The 18230-nt window shown below is 55.8% G+C and overlaps 2 protein-coding genes and 1 long non-coding RNA gene across 6 annotated transcripts in view; 2 read left to right on the top strand and 1 right to left on the bottom strand.

The window, feature by feature from the left end:
* The window catches only part of TMEM120B (transmembrane protein 120B), a 42415-nt gene extending 38725 nt beyond the window's left edge, over positions 1-3690 (top strand). Inside the window, exons 9-12 of the mRNA XM_019467546.2 lie at positions 830-922; positions 2036-2100; positions 2449-2517; positions 3034-3690. Of these exons, the coding sequence (XP_019323091.1) occupies positions 830-922; positions 2036-2100; positions 2449-2517; positions 3034-3147 (341 nt within the window). The 3' untranslated portion in view covers positions 3148-3690. The remainder of the gene's footprint in view (positions 1-829; positions 923-2035; positions 2101-2448; positions 2518-3033) is intronic.
* A 1012-nt stretch (positions 3691-4702) lies between these two features.
* Positions 4703-17048, bottom strand: RHOF (ras homolog family member F, filopodia associated). Its single transcript, XM_019467547.2, has 5 exons — positions 16742-17048; positions 16376-16463; positions 7332-7441; positions 7110-7244; positions 4703-6274 (listed from the first exon to the last, which is right to left on the bottom strand). Exons 1-5 carry the CDS (start codon positions 16865-16867, stop codon positions 6110-6112), a joined length of 624 nt encoding a protein of 207 aa, XP_019323092.1. The 5' UTR covers positions 16868-17048; the 3' UTR covers positions 4703-6109.
* Positions 6285-17921, top strand: LOC109277693 (uncharacterized). 4 transcript variants are annotated; one of them, XR_008422102.1, is made up of 5 exons: positions 7196-7304; positions 11053-11161; positions 11625-11749; positions 14186-14310; positions 17046-17921. It is a non-coding gene; the product is annotated as an uncharacterized LOC109277693 (long non-coding RNA). The 4 variants fall into 4 exon arrangements; XR_008422103.1 differs by lacking the exon at positions 7196-7304 and adding an exon at positions 6285-6934 and having other exon boundaries at positions 11625-14310; XR_008422101.1 differs by having other exon boundaries at positions 11625-14310.
* The last annotated feature ends 309 nt before the right edge of the window (positions 17922-18230 follow it).

Raw genomic sequence — 18230 nt, 5'->3', positions numbered from 1 at the left:
TGAACAGGGGAGGGTCAGAGAGAGAGGGAGACACAGAATCGGAAACAGGCTCCAGGTTCTGAGCCATCAGCCCAGAGCCCGACGCGGGGCTCGAACTCACGGACCGCGAGATCGTGACCTGGCTGAAGTCGGACGCTTAACCGACTGCACCACCCAGGCGCCCCTTTTTACATTTATTTTTAATGTTTGTTTATTTTTGAGAGAGAGAAAGCACATGAGCAGGGGGGAGGCAGAGAGGGGGACAGAGGATCCGAAGCAGACTCTGTGCTGACAGCAGACAGCCAGATACAGATACGGGGCTCAGATATGGGGCTCGAACTCACGAACTGTGAGATCATGACCTGAGCCCAAAGCAGGAGTCAGATACTTAACGGACTGAGCCACCCAGGTGCCCCCATGATGGGTATTTTTCTGTGTCAATACAGAGAAGGCTATCTCTTCATTTTTAGTAACTACTAAGTATCTCATTGTATGAAAATGTCTCTTGCTGTCTTAGCATTACACACAGCTCCCAGCATGATGCCACCATTCCAACAAGTATCTATTGAGTGCCCACTGCATGCTTAGGAAAGCTCTAGAAGTTTCTAGCCTAATTGGTGCTTAGCTGGGTCTTCAGATAACCTGCTCCTATTGTATTCTGGATAAGGGATAAAGTGGGTTCAGGCTGAGTGTGTGTGTGTGTGTGTGTGTGTGTGTGTGTGTGTGTGTGTGTGTGTGTGTGTTGGGAATGGGAGGGGGCTGCCCTCTGGGCAGTGAAGACCCCTGGGTCTGCACAGAGCTGGTGCCGGGTCCTGCAGGCTCTGAGCCTGGTGCTGTGCTCCCCCTGCAGGCTGTGTCCAGTTCCTGCAATATTATTACCAGAGGGGCTGCCTCTACAGGCTGCGGGCTCTGGGAGAGAGGAATCATCTGGACCTCACGGTGGGTAAGTAGCCCAACCTGGGGGTAGGTAGATGAGTACTGGCCCCTCCTTGCTCCCCCAGACCTCACCCCTAACTTCCTACACTGGGAGCACAGACCAATAAAAACATAATAAGACCTACCACACACAAAACCAGGGCTGCTGGCCTCTTGCCTAAGTTGCTTTTCATAATTCATCATGGATTCTGTTTCAGCTGACAAGCTTGAGGCCAGCTGTGTGCCAGGCCTTGATGCATGCTTCTGTCTTACCAAGTGTCTATTTTTTTTAATCTGTGTTTTATATTATAATGCTAGCCTAGTGTTGTGCATGTATAATTTGTGTATAATATACCTACATATAAATATATATAGACACATATGTATATACATTGGGAAGGTGTGCTTAATTTTTAAAAATTTTTTTAAAATTCTCTTTTAATGTTTATTTTTGAGAGAGAGAGAGAGTGGGGGAGAGGCAGAGAGAGAGGGGGGACAAGAATCTGAAGCAGGCTCCAGGCTTTGAGCTGTCACAACAGAACCTGACACGGGGCTTGAACTCATGAACCATGAGATCATGACCTGAGCCGAAGTCGGACGCTTAACCGACTGGACTACCCAGGCGCTCCTTTTTTTTTTTAACTCATGGGGCGATTGCCCAGTCAGAAGAGCTTAAGAACTCGTTTCAACTTTCACAGAAAACTCATAAAATTCTGCCATCTTTTGAGATGGTCATTTTCGTTGAATTACTCTGCAACGTAGGCCCTACTTTGTCAGGACTCAGTTGAAGTGATGCATGCAAAAGTCCATTATAAAATGCAAAATTCTGTGCAAATTAAAGAACTTATTAAAACACAGTGCCTGTCATGTCAGCTTTCTGCAAGTGTCATCCAGCTCTAGGAGTTCTTGGTGACTTGAGGCCTGAGAGCAGTCAGGCCTGGTGCCAGGTGTTCTGCATGTGCTCTGGGTGATTTTCATAGCTGAGTGCTCACCCATCCACGAGAGGAGAGGGTTGTCCTCCCTGCCCCGTGTGGCTAGTCTCGGGGTGACTGGTGTGGCTAGGCCGCAGGCGCCTGGTGGGGCTGTGGGGGCAACTGAACCCCCTCACATGGGCCCTTGGCTTCCTCCTTCCTCTCCACAGAAGGGTTCCAGTCCTGGATGTGGCGGGGCCTCACCTTCCTCCTGCCTTTCCTGTTCTGTGGCCATGTGAGTCCCCCTGGAGTTTGTGGGTGTCCCCTGCTCTGGGCTGACCCTGGGAACGGGAGGTCTTCAGGCCTCTCCCACATTCACCAGCCATCCCCGGGCTGGGCCCTACAGGGTCCTGGGATGCCAAAGGCAAGAGACAGAAGTGGCCCTCAGCACCAGCATGCTGATTCCCACATCTTCAGGGTGTTCTGGCATAGGGTGGCCCCAGTTTCATTTTGGGGGGTTCTCAGTGTCTTGGGATAGGTGATACCAGAACCTTGGGGGAGGCTGGCCCATTCCCTGGGGTTCCCCATGTGGGACTCCAGGGGAGTCTGTTGGGACAAGCGGCGCCTGCCTCCCTCTCTCCAGTTCTGGCAGCTCTACAATGCCGTCACGTTGTTTGAGCTCTCCAGCCACGAGGAATGCAGAGAATGGCAGGTATGGGGTGGGTGTGTGTGTGTGTGCGCGCGCGCGCGTGTGCGTGTGCGCTGGCGGGTGGCAGAGGGTGTCCTGCAGAAGGCTGGGCCAGCTTGGAGAGAATTCTTTCCTCAGCTACCTCTTGATTCCCCACCATGGGGCCCTGTGCTCAGAGCTCCCTGCTACTGGGGCCTGGGAGACTGGGAGGGAACTCGGGAAGCCGCGGAACCCCTAAGTGGTCTGAGAGCCCTATTGAATGCTATGGGTGGGGAGGGGAGGGGGCAAGAGAGAAGCCATCTCCAACCCTCCGTGACCCTGAGGATTCACAGCCTTCACACAGTTGGCCCAGATCTCTGCTTTCTGCTGGTGGAACCCCGCAGTTTTCTGGCAGCTTACGCTAAGGGGGTCGCGAGGTCACGGAGGCAGAGTGGGCATCTCAGCCGGGAGCCGATCTGAGCTGGCTCAACCTTTTCCTCCTTTCCCCTCCCCCGTGCTGGGCCTTCCCCTATCTTCCCGCACGCCCCTGCCCCTGCCCAGGTGTTCGTGTTGGCGCTCACTTTCCTCGTCCTCTTCCTTGGCAATTTCCTGACCACACTCAAAGTCGTGCACGCGAAACTTCAGAAGAACAGAAACAAAGGGAAGAAGCTGTGAGCCAAGGGACCTGTGCACCCCCAGCCCCTGGGGTTCAAGACTGCAGGGGTTCCAGCTGGCACCTGGCTGCACCTGATTTCCTCCCCACAGTGTCCTTGGCCACTGCAGCAGCCACCTCAGGGGCCAGCGCATCACTGGTAGAAGGGCCAAGGCCCTGGTCCCCGGTGGACAAGAGGAATGTGGCCCCTGCCCGTCTGCACAATGTTAGCCTGCTCAGCCTCCCTATTTATGACATATTTAACACGGGGTCCTCCCGACTGCCCTAGAATCCGCAGTCTTCCCTCGCTGCCCTCTCACGGCTGAGACTGGGTCAGTCTTCCTGGGCGGGGGCCTAAAGCCTCAGGGAGCCCCTCAGGTTGGGGTTTGGATGTGCCTCGCTGGAGTGCCGACCTGCTACTTACTGAGTCCCCAGCAGGTGGAAGGAAACCCCTCGGCGTCCTGTGGAGCCTCCCTCCCCGGGGCAAACCGGCAAACCGCTTCCGCTGTAAGCTCTCCTGGCCTCCGCTGCTCCGTGGTGGGGTATTTAAGTTCTCAGAGAATCACTGTCTGTCTGTGCCTGGTGCTCTTTGTGCTTCCTCTCCCTCCTGCTGGCCACCTGGGGAGAGGTGCCCTGCCTCCCCGAGGGCCTGGTCCCTGGGGTGGGCCTGAGGCGAGGGGGGTGCTGCTACCACCAGAGGGCGCCCCAGCCTTGGCATCACTTGGGTGGTTTGAGATCGTTTGGTGTTGGGTTTTTTTGAATTTGAAAGTTTGGCTTCCTGACCCCCACCCCTCAGCCCACCTTCCTGAATTCTTGCAGTGAGTGGGACCCTTACTTTCAGCGCTGGCTGGGACTTAAGCCATCACAGAGCTCACCCACCCTCCCCCTCAGGTTCTAGAATGTTGGTGGGGAGAGTCTGAGCAGGCTCACTTCTGGGAGGTGGCACTTGGAAGCCAGGACAAGTCCGCTGGTCACCTTGTGTCGGATTCTGTACTTGAATGCTTGTGGGGATGAGGAAGAAGCTAGCAGGTTTGGTTGAATGTTCGGCGCCTTCTCCCACACGCGAGCCTCAGCTGCCTTTAACTATTTACCTACAAACCCCCTCTGACCAGGGTTCAGGGCTGGCATCCACAGTCATGCTTTGGCTCTCAGGGGAGTTTAAGCTTCTTTTTTAATTGTTACATTTTTAAAATATGAAATTTCCCCTCCACCCCAGTAAGGGTCCACATAAAAACCCAGATTTCTACTTTCCCTAGAAAAATGGAAAGATCTGTCAACATTCCTACAGGGCAGTTCTTGGCTGGGCTGAGCTGCCTGCCTAGGATGGGGTGCTTGCTTTCTAGTATGCCACAGACCCACCACTCCCTTTTGTACCTGTCCTGTTTCACTCGTTTGCACCTCCCATCTGGCCCTAAGGCACTTGAGTTTTCCCTAGACTAGGAGTCGGTAAACTTTTTCTGTAAAGGGCCAGATGGTAAGTAAATATTTGAGGGCCAGATAATCTGTTACAACTACCTTAGCCTGCAGTTGTAGGGCAAAAGCAGCTAATGCATACATAAATGCTGTGTCCCATTTGGCTGTGTCCCAACAAAACTTTATTTACAAAAACAGGCAGCTGCCAGATTTGGTCCATAGACTATACGGTTTGTGGACCTCCATCCTATATCATTTGTCCATGAGGCCTTGGATTGACGACGCTCTTGACTCCCCAGGTCATGGCAGGGCCTTGGGGAACCTGTGTGAGGTGGGTGGAATACAGAAGTCTCTTTCCCTAGCAGTTGACTTCAGAGAGGCTCAGGCTTAGTGGGGCTGAGGCAGGAGATCCCGGGGAGGGCAGGAGGCACCTGAAGCCGTTATGCCGCTTTCAGTAAGGCTGACTCCTGGCTCACTCGGGAAGCAAGCAGCTCTCAATCTGTGGGGCATTAGAATCACCTGGGGCACTTGTTTAAAAGCTCCCGGAAGTGACTGCAGACCTTCCAGGAGGAGGTTCGGTGGATCTGCAGCTGGGGGTTAAGTGTGTTTTCACAGGAGGTCACGGGGGTCTCGGCTCCAGAACTCCACATCCTGGCAGAAGTGGAGGCTGTGAGGGACAGAGGAAACTTGATGACTATTAAAATGAGCCAGTGGCGTCCTTTTGCAGATAGAGAGATAGTCCACAGAGAGGAGTGAATTCCCCAAGGTCACTCGGAGCCAATGTCACTTTCATCTCAAGTTCCTGGCACTGGGGGGTTGCAGGTGAGGAGCCCCTGAGCAGAGGTTGGATGTGTGGTCCAGGGTACTTTTTGCTTTTTGAGAGAGTTTCTTGTCCCCTGGTGGCCCAGCCAAAGGCTGAGACTGGAGTCCTCTGTGGGGGGGGCCGGGGCCACTGTTGGCCCCCGTGTCCGGGGCTGGTGCCTGTGTTGTCCTGATAGGCCCCTATCCCATCGTGGTCCCCGAGCTCCTGGAGGAAGGAAGTGAGGAGCTGGAGAGTGCAGCCGTGCCTATCTCCAGAGCCCAGGGAGGCGGGTGACATGGGAGCAGCGGTCTTGGGGGGGGGGGGGGGGCGCCGTGTGGAACGCCGACGAATCCACACTTATCCACGTACCAGATGTAGTTCTTTGTTTTAAGCATAGGTTTTGAGGACCTATTGGGTGTGCAAAGGGGGATACACGTGGCTGGGGGGAGGCCGCGTACTCCTGAGTCCTGGGGACATACACCGGTTCCAGGTACAGAGGGACTGAGTCCAGCACCCTCACCCACCTCCGTGCGGGCCACAGCTCCAGTGTGAACCCAAAGGTGAGTTCATGGTCAGAGCCACAGCTGGGAAATAAGAGATCTCCAGAATGTTCTAAGAGTCTAACCAGAGGCTCCAGACACAAGGAGACACCCACCTCCAGGTGCCCTTGGAAAGCTGGGGATGGGGCAGGATCTCGGGGTATAATCCGGGGCTGGTGGCCTGGCCCCTGTCAGTCTTGCCCTGAGGGCTTTGTGCCCTACCCAGAGGGGTCAGAGCAGCAGGCACAACCGGTGTTGTTTCTGCCGCTGTGCTTTCTTCAGAGCACTGAGGGCAACCTTGGCGGCCTCTCGGAAAACGTCCTCCACATTCTCCCGAAACTTGGCAGAACATTCTAGGTAGAGGGCGGCTCGGATCTGTTCGCAGGCGCTCTGACCCTGGGTGGGCAGGAAGGGCTGGCATTAGATGAGGGGCCTGGAGCACGGGGCACCTCCTGACACCCCCTCATGGATCTGGGGACTTGGATCTGGCTCTGGGGGGCCCCCCGGGGTAGGGCAGAGGTCTTGGTGTGGAGCCCCCTTCTCCCTATCCCGGGCCCAGCCCCCACCAGTGTGGGTGGATGGGACATAAAGGCCCGTCTGGTGTGGCCTGAGGGCTGCAGCTGCTGAGAGAAGCGTCCTGTCCACCTTCAGGCAGAGAGGGGGCCAGATCCCGACAACTGTGTCTGCCAGGCCTCTGCCGAGCTAGGGGCCTCCAGACACGAAGGGCTTCCTACTTGCCTCTCTCCTCTTCTCCAGAGCACAACTAAGGAAACGGCTTACTAGGAGAGTAAAAACTCTCTCTTCTAACATTTGCTTTTATTAATGCTTCTTTTTATTAAACTTTCTTACCAGTGTTCTTTGTGTTCCTTTTATCGTCCCGTGCCTCACCCAGAAAGCCACAGGGTTTGGTTTTGCCCGTGACTCTCGTGGGTAGGGGAACCCTGCTTTTGAACAAGGCCTGCCTCTCCAGTCCCCTCTGGCAGACAGGACAGGATGGTGGTTAAGGACCCAGACTCCGGAGCCAGAGTGGGGCAGGATCCTGGTGATACGCTGCAGGTTAGCTGTGTGGCTCTTAACCTCCACTTAACCTCTCTGGGTCTCTACTTCTCTCCCACAAAATAGGGGATGCCAACAGAACACGCCTCAGCATTATAAGGATTAAAGGAGGCAGGGAAGAAGAGGGCGGAGAGGAGGGAAATGGAGGGGGAGAGAGGGGAGACCCCCTACCGACCTGCATGTAGGTGATGGGCTCCAGCTGGGCCGCCCTGAGCTTCCGCAGCTGCTCCTTGTCCTTCCTCAGGTCTGTCTTGCAGCCAATGAGCACCGTGGGGGTCCCACGGCAGAAATGTGTGACCTCAGGGAACCACTGTGGAGGGAGAAGGCAGGCGTCAGGGCTGAGGCCAGATCCGTGGTCCCCACCCCTGAGGTAGGCTGGCTTGGTCACGGGCCTCACCTTGATGAGGACGTTTTCATAGCTGGTGGGGTTCATGACGTCATAGCAGATGAGCACGAGGTGGGTGTTCTGGTAGGACAGGGGTCGCAGCCGGTCATAATCTTCCTGCCCTGAAACCGGAGGGTAGGTAGGGGTCAGGGAGGCACCACTTCCTTGTCCACCTGACTCCCCTGTCTGGGCTCCGATGGGCAAGGGGTTGGTGACTCTGTCTCTAAGGCCTCAGTTTCCTCGTCTGCAAAACAGAGGTGGCAACCCCCGGTAGCAAAGGTTACACGAGACGAAACCCATGCAGTGCCCAGAATGGCCTGATTACAGGGCGCTCTGGAGAAACTTGCTAGCGATTTTGCCCGTGACCATTACCGCTGCCCCCTTGCCCTGGCACCCAGGTTAGAGAGAGAGAGGCCGAATCCCTCCCCTCCCTGAAGGCTCAGGGGCTGGTGGGGCCCAGGCCACTGTGGGGCCGGGCAGGCAACCAGCACAGCTGCTGTCAAGCTCACCACACTCAGACTCACGTGGGGAGACTGAACACCCCTCCCCCAGCAGACTGAATCAGGGGCCAAGGCTGAGTGTGGCTTTTGAATGTTTTTAGTAATTTTTTCTATTGACAAGTTCAAACTTAAAAGTTGCAAAAAGGGTGCCAAGAACGCCCTCAGATCTCTGAGTGTTTACACTTTGCTCCACTTGCCCTTTCTATACGTAAACACGTGAGCCACGCCAGAGTGATGGCCGGCGTCCTGCTTCTTCACCCCAGGACGGTGCCCCGCGGATTTTCTAAGAACGAGCACATTCTAGATCACCTCCCATAGTACAGGTATCAAACGTGAGCAACCACCACTGACGCTGTTCTCTAGCCAAACCCACAGGCTGTACTCAGGTGTCACCGGTGATGTCCCGTAGGGGGGTTGCTGTGGTCCAGAAGCAGGCCCGGGGTTATGCCCTGCACTTGGTCACCCTATGCCCTAGCGTTCTTAAAGGCACAAAGGTGACCTCCTTCCATTACTTGGGACGCAGAGGCCCAGGAATCCCCTGCCCCTACCCCGGCGAGGCGCCAGCCTACCCTCTGGCTCCCTCCCTGCCAAAGTTGGCCTTTCCACTGAAGGTGGACAGACCACATCCTGCTCCCGCCCCCCAGCTGCTGCCAGGATACTGCCACCTTCTCCCTTCCCACTGGTTCTCCCTCAATCCAGGACCCCTGAGGGCGTGCGGTGAACGGCAGCCACAGCTATGGCAGTGGCTGCGCCAGGAGGACTCCATGCAGCCATTCAGCCCGAGTCCCCCCAACACTGTCAGGGCCCGGCCGACTCAGATTCTTCTGTCCTTATCACCACAAAGCTGGAGAAATCCTCGTACGATGGTGGGAAACAGGCCAGGATGCTGCTTCAGCTCATCTCCAAACTGTCCCCTCTCCTAATCTTTGTCCATGTCCTTCTAGACCTGTGCTGTCCCATAGGGTAGTCACTAGCCCCATGTGGCTATTTAAGTTAATTAACATTAAAAATTCAGGTTCTCCCTTGCACTAGCTACATTTCAAGTGATTCATCGCCACACAGGGCTAGTGGCTGCCGTAAATGGGCAGCTCAGGTGCAGGACCTGTATCACTGAAGAGAAGTTCTGTTGGATAGCATGGCACCATCCGAGCCACAGCTGGTCGCCCATGATCTTCTGCTGCCTCTTAACAATCCACTCTCCCTCCACCCAGCAGCTGGATGAATCTAAAACGCGACTGAAATCCTGCCTCTCTCCCCTCAAAGGAAAAACATCTTCAATAGGGGCACCTGCATGGCTCAGTTAAGTGTCTAACTTTTCGGTCTTGGCTGAGGCCACGTTCTCACAGTTTGTGAGTCCCAGTCCCGAGTCTGCACGGAGCCTGCTTGGGATTCTCTCTCTCCCTGCCCTTCCCCTGCTCACTCTGTCTCTCTCTCTCTCAAAATGAATAAACTTAAAAAATATATACCTTCAATAGCTCTCTATTGCCTTTTGTACTAAATCCAAACATCTCCCAGGGGTCCACATGACCTGCACCCACGGACCCTGACCTTATCTCCCTCCCCCCACCTCCCCCTCCCACTGTTTCCAAACCCACCAAGCTCTGGTGCCTCAGAGCCTTTGTACTTGCTGTCTTCCCACACCTGGAATGCTTTTCAAATTTTTTTTTTCACATTTTCTTTTTAGCATTATTTAAAAATATTCAGGCTGACAGTCCACGTTATTTCCTTTTCTAGGATAATTGTCTCCTCTCTACTTCTACTTCAAATTGATACCCCCCTTATGCTTTATATTCTTTTTATTATTATTATTTTTAATGTTTATTTTTGAGAGAGGGCAAGCGGGGGAGGGGCAGAGAGAGGGGCATAGAGGATCCTAAGCGGGCTCTGTGCTGACAGTAGCGAGCCCAATGTGGGGCTCAAACTCATGAACCACAAGATCATGACCTGAGCCAAAGTTGGATACTCAACTGACCGAGCCACCCAGGTGCCCCACTTCTTTTTTTTTTTTTTTTAATGTTTTTTATTTATTTTGAGAGACAGTGCAGGGGAGGGGCAGAGAGAGGGAGAAAGAGAATCCCAAGCAGGCTCCGCACTGTCACTGCTCAACTTCATGAACCGTGAAATCATGACCTGAGCCAAAATCAAGAGTCAGACGCTTAACACGCTGAGGCACCCAGACGCCCTGCTTTAGACACTTCTTAGAGTGCTTTTGCCTAGGGACAGTTAAGAAATCCTTACAGCCACCACCCGATATGCTAGTCAAGAAGTTAAGAATGCTCCCATGTACACTGAGCTCAAAGAAGTGACCTGCCCGAGGTCATCAGTGAGCCAGGCAGGACTCAACCCCAGTTTATCAAGTTCTGGGTCAAGCATTCCTTCTGCTGATACCAGCAAGGCTCTATTCCGCTTTGCATTGTGCAAAAATAGGTTCTGGTCCTCCATGATTTAATGATGTTTCCTAATTCTGGCATAACATACATATCCATTCCCTGTTAGAAATATGGCAGGAGTAGGGGCACCTGGATGGCTCAGTCGGTTAAGCGTCCGACTTTGGCTCAGGTCATGATCTCGAGGTTCCTGAGTTCGAGCCCCACGTCGGGTTCTATGCTGACAGCTCAGAGCCTGGAGCCTGCTTCGGATCCTTGTCTCCCTCTCTTCTGCCCCTCCCCCACTTGCATTCTGTCTCTCAAAAATAAATAAACATTAAAAAAAAAAAATAGGGCCGGAGTGGACAAGTAGTTGTAAAACAGGCCTCTTGTGCTCCAACGGCTTCCCTCATCCTGACTGGCTGGCCCCTCAAGAGAGGCCGTCCCTCGTCTCTCACCACACAGAGTCTCCCCCACCCTGGGTGTCCACAATCTGTGCTCAGACACTGACTGGTTTACTGCCTGTCTCCCCATGGACTGTAAGCACCCTGGGGGCAGGGACCATGTCTGTCCTCGCAAATAACCCCTGGCGCCCGGCAGGCGTCCAGTCAAGACCGGCTGGTTGTTGGCTGACGCTGTTCAGCTCTTGTCAGATGCAGCAGAGACCAGGGCCGCGACGTGCCAGGGGGTTTAGCAATTACGGCCTGTGAGGATTTCAGCAGAGCTGATGAGGGCAGAAGTCGGGCAGCCGTGGGTTGAAGGAGGAAGCCAGACCTAGCCTGCTCCCCTTTGGGGGCCTCTGCCCTTGCTGTTTCTAGAAGGTTCTTCCCCAGGTAGCGGCAAGGCTTGCTCCCTCCTTTCCTTCAGGTCTCTGCAGAAATGTCACCTCCTCGGGGGCAGCTTTCCTGACTGCTCAGAGACAAAGCCTCCGACCCAGTCTGTCCCACGCCCGACCATGGCTTTATTATTCTTCTGAGTACGTATCACTACCTGACGTTTGGTTTGGGTTTGGCTTTGTCTCCCCACCATGAGCACGGTTGCCCCTGAGGACAGGGACCATCTCTGTCATCCCCTGGGATGCAGGCGCACGCAATAAACGTGTGGTGAGTGAACGAACGAATGAGTGGGTGAGTAGGTGTAACAATAATCTCCCCGGCTGTCAGCAAGGGCGTTTCACCTCGATCACCTGTGTTAATTTAAGCAGCCACCTGGGAGGTAAGCTGGGCGGAGAAAGTTCTTCCTGTTAGGAGCCCATGTGGCTGACGGCGGGGGGGCCTTTTGCAAGGTCATAGGTTCCCTGTGAGCTGGAGAGCCAGCTCAGTCCCTAACTCCAAGGTCAGCTGCCGGCCGCGCCGCTCGAAAATGGCCAAAAATTCTCTCAGGGAGCCTTCCCCAAGATCCCGACTGGGAATTGACCTCTGGACCTTGTTTCCTCACAGATGGTCTCCTGACCTGTGAAACAACACACCCCGGCAGTGCTCACTCATGACGAAGGCTCGTTGTGCTCTCTCATGGCTTCATTTGAAGCCCGTGGCCTACACTACCTCATCACGATGCCAACAAGGTAGGGCTGTAGTTATCCCCATTTTAGAGATGCAAGAAAGTGTAGCACAGAGAGGTGAAGCGAGTTGCCTTAAGGTCGCACAGCTAAGGGGACACTGTGTAAAAGACAGAGGACCGTAGGTGAGACTACTGGGGGTGCCTCTCTCAGTCCACTCGAGAGGGTAGGGAGCTGTCCTCACCCTACAAGCCCCAGGCCTGACCAAATAAGGCAAAGACTGCCAACACAGGTATCTCAAGAGAGAGGGGTTCTGGGAGGGGATGGGCAGCCAGCTCAGCTTCCAGCTCCCTCCTCCAGGTTGCCTTCCTGGCTTGACTGTGTCTGGCTCAACTTTCCCAAGATTCAGTGTGGACCTCCACGTGGGGACCAGGCCAACAAACGATGGACTCCCGCATGCTGTTGGCCTCATGTCCCCTCGGGAGGTGTGGAGTGTCCTGACACCTCTCCTCTATGAGTCAGGAGAGCCAGGCTACACTCAGACTCTCATTCCGTGACTCGGGTGCCTTCCCTCCCTGGACCTCAGTTTCCTTATCTGGCAAAGGGGGTGATAACCCTGCCCCTGATACTGGAAATAAAGGACTGGGAGGCTGAGCAATGTCGGACAAAGGGGAAGGACTGTTACTTTGGTTACTATTGAACCAGAAACTTCTGCGGGGGGGGGGGGGGGCTGGGCGAGGGGTTCTAACCCTGGATCTTTGGACCCACAAGTTTTAGGGGGCCCTCCAGCCACAAGGCGATACTAATACCCTCCCCATCTACCCACACTGATGCCAGGGCTTAAAGGGGCCAAGTCACCTGTCCAGAGGCACACCGGGCTTCCACTCTGGCCTCTGCAGATGAGCTTGCACGGAGTCACGTGCAAAAGGACGCATTTGTTTCTGAAGAGGAAAGGTCTTCTGGGCCCCAGCTCCCCTTGAAGTGGCCCATCTTCCTGAAGCTGGCAGTGCAGTGGGGTGGGGAGGAAGTGAGGCTCTCGCCTAGCACGAGGGTATTTCCTTTGTGGGAAGGAGCTTTGCTGTGTCAGTCATCTCTACAGGGGCAGGGATCGCTAAGGCCTGGAGCCCGGTTGAGGAGAGAGGGTGTCACTGGGCCACAGTGGTCCCCAAATATTCTGGACCTACCAGAGCAGGTGGTTCCCAGCTCCAGCCAGGACGTCGGTCAGGGGAGGGGCGCAGGCAGCATGAGAAGGGGAAGCTGCCAGAAGAGGAACCCGTGTATTGCTACTGGGGCCCGCCCACCTGTGCTTCCTCCCCAGGCAGGAGGAGCTGGGCCGGGGCAGCCCCAGCCTGGAGCTGAGGCCACATTCTGACTGGCCCTTGGCTTCAGCTCTTCAAGCCTCCAGGGCTCCTCGCCCCTAGACACCCCTCTTGTCCCCGATTCCCTGTCTCACAACTCCTTTGCCCCCAACTTTTCCTATTGTTGCCATCTCAGGCTGGGAAGGGGACCACAGCCCCCCACCTCCCCGGGCAACCCCCATTCCATTCTGTGACACCCTCACCCCGGGGCCCACCCCAAGGCCCGCACAGCTCCATCTCTAGTTGGTGTCTTAACAGCCCACCTTGTCCCCACCTCCCTTCTGTCCAGGAAACTTCAGACCACACCACAGCTTCCTGCCTCTGACAGTGTCAGGGCGGGGTGGGGGGTGGGGGCAGGGGAGCCCGCCTCCCCCTCACCTGTCAGCACTAAGAGCTCCACCTCCCCTCAACCACCCTCAAGCCACTGTGTCTGTATCTGCTTCCGCAGGATGGAGACGCACAGCCAGACTGGCCTCCCACGTGACTCCCACAGACTGGCCTCCCCTGTGGCCAAGGTCCTGGGTGTGGAGAAATTCAGCCTCTCGGGGGCCACCCTGAGCCCACAGTTCTGGCTGATCAACCAGTGGTTGGTCACAAAGATGCTACTCTGCACTCCCCTCCACCGCCCCACCATAGGGTTTAGCTCATCAGGTTCCAGAACCTTCTACAATAACTTTTACTAGACTCATCTCCAGTATAGTCATTCCCTTCACCCCCTTAGTCTCTATCTTTCTCTAGTAGGTCACCTGGCCACCCTTTTCTGCTGTTTATTTTTGATATCCATCTACCCCACAGGTAGAGAGGATCTCACTGCCTTTATTACACAGGACCTTCTCCAAGGGTGTCTCTGAATCCAGATTTATTCTTTCTATTCTTTTTTTTTTTTCCAATGCTTATAAATTTTTGAGAGAGAGAGAAAGAGCACGAGCAGTGGAGGGGCAGAGAGAGAGGGAGACACAGAATCTGAAGCAGGCTCCAAGCTCTAAGCTGTCAGCACAAGAGCCAGATTCGGGGCTCGCTTAACCAACTGATCCACCCAGGCGCTCCTCAGATTTATTCTTCATTCATTCCATAAGCGCCGTGCTGGGCACTTGGTGTGTAGAAGAGGAATGACCCAGTCTCTCCTTCATGTTCCTCGCAACAGGGCTTCCTGGGTCACGGTAGGACACCCTTGAAGAAACACCCATGTTTCTTTCTCCCTGAGTGTTCCTCCTTGGGCCGTCCTGCTGACTCTGAAGCCATTCTACTCCCCCGGGACTCCACTGAGAGGTTCAAACCCCAGCTCTGTTTTTCTGCTGCTTGGGAGAACCTTGCTGGGAGGGCAGGGCGGGGGCCAGCACAGATCTCTGCAGGCCACGGATTCAGAACAGGTTGGGTTTGGGTCTGAGCCTGAACGATGGTGGTGTGAGGGGGTGGTGCTTAAAAACTCACAACACTTAGTGAGCCCTTCCTAAGAGCCAGCCCCTGTGTTATACATCACATGGATCTAATTTACTCCTCAAGACTGTTTTAGCCCTGATTACAGAGGAGGAACCTGAGGTCCAGGTGTCCCCGATGACACACAGCCGAGGAGCCAGTGTCAACAAAGCCCAGGTCTGATTCCAAAGCATGTGGCAGGAAGATCGTTGTTGCCCTGGTGGCCGCCCTGGTGCCTCTGATGGCTGGGCCTGAAGCTCCGCCATCCCTCCCGCAGCACCTGTTAGCGCAAATCCTTCCTTACACCAAGCAGAAACTTCCAGAACCTCCACACCACAATCTGTCCTGACATGTTCTTTGAACATCCTTCTCTGGGCAAGGCCACGATGACCAGAAGTGGTCCCTGTGTTGGGTCTGATGGGGGAGGCTTCCACGAACAGTGAACCCCAGGGGCCCTGAGGGCAGAGGAAGGAGGAGTGACCACTCCCCTCTGACTCTTCCTGCTGCACCAGCACCCCACCCACAAAGTGGGGCTAATGGACCTGCCCCTCCCTGGGTCCCCAACAGGAAGCATGTGAAACTAAAAGTGTTCCAGCCACACCATGATTTTTACTGCTCCTAGAGCTATGTCCCTGGGAATTCCTCAACAACTTTTGGCTTTCTCAGTTCACAGGGCTGGAAGCACAGCCCTGCCCTGGGGGTAGCCCTTCGGGGTCCTCATCCAACAAGATGGGGCTCCTTAGAAGCCGCTACGGGCGGGAGCCACCATACAGTAAAGGCTGATGAAGTCAGGAACGGAGGAGGGGTCTGGGGGCCAGACAGTCCCTTTTCTGATTCTCTCCAGGGTGGCATGAGAGATCCATTGACAGGCTTGGGGTGGGGCATGTCTGGGTTTGGGCTCCGTCCTGTCCCGGGCCAGGGGAGACTTCCCCTTACACATACAAGGCTTGGCTGGCAGGGAAAAGGGCACCTGATGACATGGTTCCACGCAGATCACTAAACACTGAGTCACAGAGGTTGGGTGAGGTTCCATCCGGGGATCCTGACCTTTGTCCCCCAGTGTTGGCTGAGCCCAGAGGGGGACTGAGGGCAGGATGCAAGCTCCTTGGGGGCAGACCCCCCACCCCCTCCCTGCAGCTCCCAACAACAGGGACTCTAATATCTGACTCGATTCGCATAAATCCACTTGCTTTAGGAGCTGCAGGTGGCAGAGAGAACCTTATTTTGGACTTACGTTCCCTATAGCTCTGTTCCTTCCTCAGTGCCTGGTTTATTCGTAGGGAACCAGGAAGACACAGAAAACTGTAGCCACAAAATCCTAGAACCACAGGCTCAGAACTGTAGACCACAGAATTCCAGAGCCGTGTATTGTAGCCTATGGAATCCCAGAAGTGTGGAACTCAGAATCAATATCCACAGGACCCTGGAGCCTCAGGACTGTCAACCACAGAATCCCGGAGTCACAGGCTCTGATCTGTAGCATGGAATATTATAGACCCGACCCAGAAATTCAGCCCACAGAATCCCAGCATCAGTGGACTCAAACCTGCAGCCCACAGAGTCTTAAAGAGACCACAGCATGCAACACATGAAATCCTGGAACCATGGGGTGCAGAAGTGATGCCCACGGTTTTCTAGAACCACAGGAGAGGAACGAAGCCGTGGGTTCCCAGCATATCAGCGCTAGGAAGGTGGCGGAGGAGCTCATGTCATTCAAAGACCCTCCTTTCAAAGGGGCGACTGAGGCCCTCTGAGCTTCCAGGGCCACCCTGCCAGCGCCCCTCCGCAGCCTTCAGGAGTGACAGGATGTCAGGGCCCAAAGAGGCTGGTGGGGGTGGGGGGGAATGCCCGGAGGGGGATACCCGGGCGGGGGAAACCCTTTGGACACCCGGGACCCTCGGCGCGCAGGCGCACTCACCAGCGGTATCGTATAGGTTCAGGGTCACCTCCTTGCTGCCCACATTCACTCTGGCCGTGTACTTCTCGAACACGGATGGGGCGTAGTGCTGTCGGAGAAGGGGTCGGGCTGGTTCTTAAGGGGTGCGACGGAGGCCCGGGTACGGCTGCACCGCCCGCCTTCTCCCCATCCAGCTCACCTCCCCTCACTCTGATGGGCTCTGGAATTCCCGAGGAAGAGCCCCGGGGTGGCGGCTGCCTCTCCGCGCGCTGGACGCCGGGGAGCCGGGGTCCAGGCTGAAGGCCGTCCGTCGCCCCCGATGGTCCCAAGCCCATTTCCCCCGTAGCCTAACCCTCACCACCCCCCCCCCCCCCCGGCGGGCCTCACCTCAGGGAAGGAGCCCTGGCTGTACACCATGAGCAATGATGTCTTGCCGCAGCCGCCGTCACCCACGATCACAATCTTCAGCTCCTTCCTGCCCGGGTCCGGGCCCGGGGCCCCGGGGGCGTCCATAGCCGGGAGCCGGCGGCACTGGCAACAGCGCGCGGGACAGACCGCTGGGGCTGAGAGATCGGGGGCGGGGGCGGGATCCAGGGGCGGAGCTAGAGAAGCCCCTCCCACTTTGTGCAGGCATCGCCTCCGCCAGGCAGCCACCCGGGCCCACCTCCCAACCTGTCTTCCTTCTCGTTAGGGTCCTAGCCCGGTGCGTTCACCTGTCATTCCCAGAGAAACTGAGGCAGCTGAGATACAGGAGCTCAGCCTGAAGCGCGGCTCCCACTTGCTCCCCTGCACGTCACGGCGCGCCCCCCACCGGCAAGATTCGATGGTTTCCGCGGTACCTCGCTGGGCACCCCTGATTGGCAGGCTCCGCCTTCTGGCAGGGCCCCGCTGATTGGTCGACTCGGCCTCCCCCATCTGACAGAGACTCTTTGATTGGCGGACCGTTGCCCCAGCACCAGAGTTCAGGAGACTGGGCCTCCAGCTCTGGGAAAAGCCCCCTCGCTTTGCCCCGCCCCAGCTGTGTGGCCTGGGGCAAGTCGGCTTCCGACCTCAGTTTCCCCACTAGGTAGGTTGGTCGAGCCAGGAAAGATGCTAGCACAGGGGGCGTGCCTGCCCACCTAGCCCAGCCCTACGGGCGCCAGTGTGGGTGCAGGTTGGGGGTGGGGAAGAGCGGTTCCCCTCACCTACCCCTCCCACTTCCCTAAGAGCGCAAGGTGGGCGTCTGGCGCCCTCTGGCGGGCAGTCATCTTGGGGCGGACGGCTTGGAAGGCAGGTGAACTCCGGGAACAATTTCCTTTGGGGGTTGGCCCCAAACCACGCGGGCGGAAGCCCCTTTCTAGCAGGGGCCAGAGGCGTGAACCGAGGAAGACACCGTCGAGGAAGGGATGGGGAAAGCTAGGACAGATCTAGTTGTGAGAAGCTGGGCCCATTGATAACTTCCACCCCACCCTTAAATTTGATTTGATTAAGCGCTCTCCAGCCATTAGCCACATATCTTCAGGCCACAAGCCAGGCAGTCTCATCAATCCTCCCACGCCCCTTGATTAAAACAACTATTTATTAAGCACTATGTGCAGGATAACACGGGGGCTGCTGGCTGAGACTACCCAACCCTTCCCTCCCTGCAACAGTCCTTCCCAAAAGCCAGGCTAGTGGTCAGGAGAGGCAGGAGACCCCTGGAGCCCGTGTGCGGCAAGCAGGCATTGAAGCATGGCTAAGTGAGGGAGAGGGGTCCAGCCAGCTGGGGTAGGATCTCTGGTAGGTTCCTCAGAGAGGGCTAGGCAGGACTCAGGATCTTCTTGCCCCACCCCCATTCCATTCCCGGGAAGATTCTGAATTTCCAAGTTCTCAGTAAAGACCAAGTAAATTTTACTTC

This window comes from Panthera pardus, unplaced genomic scaffold (assembly GCF_024362965.1).
Source record: "Panthera pardus isolate Hobbes unplaced genomic scaffold, ASM2436296v1 HiC_scaffold_15, whole genome shotgun sequence".
Taxonomy (NCBI): Eukaryota; Metazoa; Chordata; class Mammalia; order Carnivora; family Felidae; genus Panthera; species Panthera pardus.
The sequence above is the reverse complement of the archived record's forward strand: the minus strand, read 5'-3'. Positions and strand labels throughout refer to the sequence as shown.